Raw genomic sequence first — 6,712 nt, 5'->3', positions numbered from 1 at the left:
CGGCGTAATGACGTACAACGGCCTCGACAATTTCTGTAGTCCTATTCAGCCACTTGTTAACAACCATCGTTTTTCAGACACGTAAACTCTTCAAAAATCACCAGTAGGGTTACTGCTGATGTATTTAATGTCGTAGAACAAAACGTGATCCGTCCCTTAAAGAGCATCTTGCAGGTTTTTATTTTTTCTACATTTATGCTTAAACTTGCTTGAAAATTACAATTAAAAAAGTGAATGCAGGATTTGANGTTCGGCGTAATGACGTACAACGGCCTCGACAATTTCTGTAGTCCTATTCAGCCACTTGTTAACAACCATCGTTTTTCAGACACGTAAACTCTTCAAAAATCACCAGTAGGGTCACTGCTGATGTATTTAATGTCGTAGAACAAAACGTGATCCGTCTCTTAAATGTGTGTCGACCACAGACCTTATTTCAGCTATTTTCCAAAATCCTATGGAGAAATCCCTTTGCTTTTTTGTCGAAGGAACCGGACGTGGTAAAATGCTAACTTACAGGTTTTAGGACGCGTCACTGTGGCACTCTATAGAATGAGGCGTAGGGCTCCTTTGAGGAAGGAATACTGATCTGTGAGCGCCTCCTCTCTCTTGCAGGACACCCAGCAGAGTGTCACCGTGGTTCTGTTCCAGGATCAGCACACCCTCATCTCCTCTGGGGCTGTCGATGGGTAAGAATGCAGTGTCATGTGTTTTGTTACTTGCCCCAAGCCAGAATAAAATGACCTTCAGAGTAAATGGACACGCATAATTCAATTCATTGTTCTATTTCCTTCCTCTTACTCAGTGTAATCAAGATGTGGGATCTGAGGAAGAACTACACTGCACTCCGTCAGGATCCTGTTCCTCTGCAGACGTACCCCTACCCGGGTTCCTGCATGCGCATGAGACTGGGTACGTTTTGTACAATACTGACACACCGTTTTACCTAAATAATGCAAATAAGCAGAATCATTTAATGTTGTTTTGCATGCGTTGCAGGTTATTCCGGACTTGTTCTGGACTCAACCAGATCCAACATCGTATGTAACTGCACTGATGATAATATCTACATGTTCAATGTTAGCGGAACAAAAACAACTCCAGGTAAACAAGGACTCCACTCTGACTAAACCTATTGTGTTTCTGTGTCATTGTTTATCCTCCATTTTATTCATTGCCATTGAATATCACTAAATGGGGCTGCAAACGTATATCCTTTGTTATACTGTAACTGTCATGGGGAGCCAATAGGAGGGCACTATTAAATAGAGGAAGTGTAGAGATGCAGGCATTTTGTCTGATTGTACTACTAATATCTTTAATTTAAAGCTTTAATTAAATATGTGAAGTCCTTTGAACTATAACCGGACAATCAGTACAAAACAGCTGGTTAATACTCACACGTTGCAGGCACTTGAACTTAAGACTGTTTGAGTTTCTCAGGTGTTTCTGTTTTTAAACTTTGTATATCATTAAGGGTTGTGTCATTTGCTTTTTATTCCTATATTCTTATGTGGGCTTATTTCAGACTTAATTGCTTTTTGGATTTACTCTTAATTCTCATATTGCAGTTTTGTTTATTTCCCCTCCATAGTGGCAGCTTTCAGTGGCCACCAGAACTCCTCCTTTTATGTAAAGTCCACTATTAGCCCCGATGACCAGTTCTTAGCCAGCGGTTCAAGTGACAATCACGCATACATCTGGAAGGTACTGTCTGTTTTATTTTGCCATACTAAATTGTGTTTTTTTTAATGATTCTGATTGATTATTATAATAGTGTATGGTTAGCATTTATCCAACTTATTTGAAATTTTAGATCTCGGAGCCTAATCAGCCTCCCATGATGCTCCAAGGCCATAGTGAGGAAGTGACATCTGTTGCATGGTGTCCGACAGATTTGACCAAGGTGAGCCGACAAACTTTTATATTTGTGGTTTAAGCTTTTCTTAGACACTTTAAATAAATCAGAGGTGTTTGTGTTTTCCTGTTGTGAAGCTGAGCGGTTTTTAATAAGCAGAGAAGATGGATTTAGGCGCTGTTTAATCCCCCCTGCTCTGTTTACAGATTGCTTCCTGTTCTGATGATCACACTGTACGTATCTGGAGGCTTCACCGGAAAATGGATGGAGCCGAATCCTCGGTGGGAGAGGCCAATCTTGTCGGCTGGGCACGTCCTAAATCTCCCTCAGGTAAGAATTAAACTACAGTTATTCACATTAGGACGGTATGTTGTATAATAGATGAACAGGAAGATGGCTGTTTTGGCAACTATTTGTATAATTGATTTACCGATGAAGTCATTTGTCAAATTATCAGTAAATGCCATTTGGAGTGCCCCGAATATAGAGATTTCCTGCTACTCTCAGTTTTACACTATATTAAACTGAAGTTTTTGACCGAAAAAATAAGTCATTTTAAGAACTCACCTTTGGATTTTTTTAGAAAATGGGATGGACAGTTTTCGCTAATTTCTGACATTCTCAAAGACAAAATGTATCAATGAAACTAGAAAATAATCATCAGATTATTTGTAGCCCTACATCGCTGTCTTGTCTAATAACTGCAAAATGTGTCATTTTAATTATTCATTGTGAGCTAACTTGGACTTATGAATGTGTTAAGGGCCTTCTATCAGAGCTGAAACAACCCCCGCCAAGATCCAGAAGACTGAGAGTCTCGGAGGCCTTGCGTCCCCCCGGGTCGCTGCCTGTGCTCCCAGCGGAGCCGCAATGCCTCTCCCCTCCAGCACCACCTCTCCCATCCCTTCTCAGGGTGCCAAAGTTGCCGCTGTCCGCCAGAGAACACCATCCTCTATCAAGAAATGGTTGTCCCCGAGCCGTGGGTCTCCTGCTCAGGCCAGCCCTCAGCCTCGCCGCGTGCTCAGTCTGTGTCCTCAGAGCCCGGCGAGCAGCGCCTCTCCCAGCGAGCGACGGGCCAAACGCAGGCTGGAGACGGGAGAGGGGTCTTCTGCAGGCTGTGAGGGGGCAGAGCAGTGTGACTGTGTTACTGAACTCTACCCGGTGGCCAAGAGAAGCCGGGCTCTGTCGGGGATCTGCTGCTCCAAGCAAGAGAGCCGGCTACAGACAGACTGTCCCACAGAGGACAGCGAGGAGCAGCTTTCTCAGACTGGCAAGGAGAACTGCTCCCCCGGACCCATGGACTGGCTGTCAGTGCTGGGCCAGAAGATGAGGAAAGGTCAAGGAAGCCCGAGGTCTCCCAGAAGCCCCAGTGCCTCTAAGAGACAAGAAGGCAAGACACCAGTTTCTCCGGTAAGCACAACAATCTCTGCTTTAAAAGTTTTACCTGTTGTCAGTTGTGTTCATTTTTCTCTATCATGTAAGAATGTGCCGGTTTCCCTCTTAGAGATGTTTCCTGTGAGCCTCTTTACTGCCCATTATTTAATAAAGACAAAAATACTTTCTTGGAATGTCAGTCTAGAAATTCCTTCTCTTGTATCCAAGAGGGAATTTGAAAAAAAAACAATAGAAACACAAAGGCTTGAGGCAGGATTCTCTGATAGTTGTCCGTCTCTACGTATCAGTGTGAATGTTGACATGCACAGGGGTATTGTATAGCTATTCATATGAATATTGTAGTTGAGCTTCTTTGTGTTTTATGTTTTTCAGACAATCCGCTCACCGCAGAGCATAAAGAAAATCTCCATGTATTTCGCAAGAAGGCATCTGGAGTGACCACCTGTGCCAGTTGGATGCTTTGCCTCGGTTTAAAATACTAAACATGCTTTATTTTGAGTATTTTTAACCTGAACACACAGACCTCGAGCCTCCAAGAACACTGATCCAGATCCAGATTTCATGAGCACATAAACTTGGGCTTCATTGAGATTGACAAAATAATCATTCTGGATATTTGCCGCTGCAGTATTCACATCCTGAGAGGCTGTTCTTTTCTTTTTTTAATTAGGGTTTTGCAGTTGCCTCCTACACAATGTTCTAGTGCTGTTCAGAATCTCTGGTAAAAAAAAAAAGAATAATAAGTTGTATGTTGATGAGTACATCTTTAATTTGACTCAGACCTAACAACGTCAGGAGATGCATTTACACAATGACCCACATTTAATAGAGATGTTCAAGAGGTCACCAGGAATGAATCCTCAGAGTGCAGAAAGAGTCTAAAATAGTGAACATTTGAAATACTGCTAAAAAAACATTTATTGGATCCACACCATCAACAAACATTTTTATGAACCCAAGTTTATTTATCGCTTCATCTCTTTGTGGGTTTTTGTCATGTACCTTTTTTGTTTCAGTGTTACATGTATACATTTCTGTTAACATTTGATTTTTCTTGAGCATATGCTTAAGTTGTTTATATGTACAAAATAACCAATGAGTCGTGCTTGGTTCATTTGTATATAGTTGATCCTAATTTGCGTTGTTTAGATTTTTATTAAATTCTAAAGAGTTTTCCCAGTATGCTGCATGCTTTTGGTCGCATCTCATCAGTGTGATTTGTGTGTGTTTGTGTGTGTGATTAGTGGTGAGACACAAGTGACAGAAATGTCACTCATTTCATTATTTATTGCAGTGGTTACAAAGTCTTAACAGGTTACACATATTAGTCCACTCTGTTTTATTTGAGTGATTTTTTCTAAGGTCAAAGCGATTTATAGCAAGTTATTCAGTATTCCAAAGAGAACAAGAAAGAAAGAAAAAATGCAAATAAATGGTCTTGTCTATTACGCTTAACACAACCCCAACTCATCTGTATAACAACCTCTAGGCTTTAAACTAGGTTTTTTTCTTAATATAGCTCAATTTCTTTCTTAAAAACATTAAAGGTAGGTTTTACTCTTCCAAATTCACATTCATAAAATGTTACCTTGCAAATATAAAATATGTACAAAAAGTATAATTTTTCGAATTTGTAAATGATTTTTATCCAAGAATCAAGAAAAACCTACACATAATATCAACATTTTATGGAAATGGATACATTAAAAATGACATAAGGCACAGCAAAATGATTATACCTGTTTCCAATTTAACAAAAAGTGATCCAACCTATATAAAGTTGATGAAGGATTTCAAATTCAAACTTCTTCAACCAATATTTTTGTGGGAACATCTACTACAGTTGCCACTCCTCATTCAACTGTACAACGTCACGTATTTGTTTTCACATGTCACATGTCCAGGGCCCGCCTTCCACGCCAATTAATTGGTCTAAAAAGTTTACCGTTTTTTAATCCTCTGCTTGTGATTGGCCGTTGGAGACGCCATTCTGTGACGTACACCTGTCAGGCTGCTCAGCTCAGCGAACAGTGAAGTCAGACAGACAACGACTGAACGGCTACACTGGGAGTGTTTATGGCTGCCTGCTCAGCACGACGTTCAGTTATTTCGTCTATTTGAGATTACTCTGTGTTTTTAGAGGCCGTGAAAACGAAACTACTGCTCATGATTTCACGGGGAATGTAGTGAAGACAAAGTCAACTGCATGTGGACACGGCTAACTTTTAAGGGACTCAGTCGTCGAGCGAAATTCAACTTCATCGATCGCGGATAGTTGTTCTGAAAACACTCTCAGCGGAAGTCTCACTAGGATTTAAAAACACGGCTTGAAGACCTGGACTTGGCGTTTTAACGAGGAACTACATGAATTTAACGGGGCAACTATCCTTTTGTAACTTTTCTTTCTCGACAGCGGTGCAAACTGTTGTCGTAGTGGCGTACATTAACGTCGGCTAATCTTTTAGCAAGCTAGCTAGGTACGTTAGCAAGCAGGCTAGCAGTACAGTAGTTTGCTACAGCCGGGACTTAACGACTAATTCAGCCAACTTTTTTTTACCAGAATGGCTTTAATGCGTTTTGCAACAGGTATATTTTTTGCAAACATGACGAAGCAGTAAAAAAAAAACACCAGACATTTTGAAAGCTGAGCGATAATTTTTCTTCGGTTTGTAACTCCAGGTTATACTGCGGGCTATGTCATGAGTTTGGCTTTTTGCTTCGTGTTTTGAAGATTGTCCCCGTGTTTCAGAGAACAAGTTACCCGAATGATGCAGTCTTTGGACACAGTCTAATCCTAATACCGAGCGACCATGTTGGATCATACAGAATAACACCAGACAGGAGACGAGCTTCAAGTCGTGCATTTGGCTCCATATTTTTGGGTGCGAGCAGAAGACAACCCTTTCGTTTGACCTAGGAATACAATCGCTTGCCTGAAGTCTTCCTCAGTTTGTGCATCAAAATGTCGGCCATCTCCGCATCCGAGAAAGTGGACGGGTTTACGAGAAAGTCCATGAGGAAGGCCCAGAAACAGAGAAAATCCCAAGGCTCTTCCCAGTACCGCACACAGAGCGCCCCGGTGGAGCTCTCCCCGCTGCCGCAGCTCAAAGGTACGGTAAGAGGATGAAGGGGGCCCAGATTAAAATAGGCTGTTTGCTCTGTGTAGTGCTAGATCTGCAGCACTTGCAATCAGCATGCAGCCCAAAACCAGAATTGCAGCAAATCTAATATAAAGGCGTGCATGTTGTGCAAATATTTCACACCGTTTACACACAGCAGTATGCACATCTGTGGACAGGGGAACACAGTGGTCCCACTTTTGTGGACATCTCCAAACATTTTAGGTTATTAGCTACACGATTTGGCTTCAGGACACTACCCAAAACCTTTTACTATATTTTGTCATTGTTATGTTTTCTTTCTTCGACTCACTGTTGACTCTCGTGTCAGAGAGACACA

General features: G+C 41.5%; 1 protein-coding gene across 1 annotated transcript in view; it reads left to right on the top strand.

Moving 5' to 3' along the window:
- dtl (denticleless E3 ubiquitin protein ligase homolog (Drosophila)) overlaps window positions 1-3,987 on the top strand; it is an 8,711-nt gene extending 4,724 nt beyond the window's left edge. The window contains exons 8-15 of the mRNA XM_010787372.1: window positions 616-689; window positions 806-912; window positions 1,000-1,104; window positions 1,595-1,707; window positions 1,817-1,906; window positions 2,065-2,188; window positions 2,622-3,268; window positions 3,626-3,987. Of these exons, the coding sequence (XP_010785674.1) occupies window positions 616-689; window positions 806-912; window positions 1,000-1,104; window positions 1,595-1,707; window positions 1,817-1,906; window positions 2,065-2,188; window positions 2,622-3,268; window positions 3,626-3,691 (1,326 nt within the window). The 3' untranslated portion in view covers window positions 3,692-3,987. The remainder of the gene's footprint in view (window positions 1-615; window positions 690-805; window positions 913-999; window positions 1,105-1,594; window positions 1,708-1,816; window positions 1,907-2,064; window positions 2,189-2,621; window positions 3,269-3,625) is intronic.
- Window positions 3,988-6,712: the final 2,725 nt, after the last annotated feature.

The sequence above is a fragment of the Notothenia coriiceps genome, unplaced genomic scaffold (assembly GCF_000735185.1).
Source record: "Notothenia coriiceps isolate Sejong01 unplaced genomic scaffold, NC01 NC01_scaffold00030272, whole genome shotgun sequence".
Lineage (NCBI taxonomy): Eukaryota > Metazoa > Chordata > Actinopteri > Perciformes > Nototheniidae > Notothenia > Notothenia coriiceps.
Note: the sequence above shows the minus strand (reverse complement) of the source record. Positions and strands in the feature narration are given on the sequence as shown.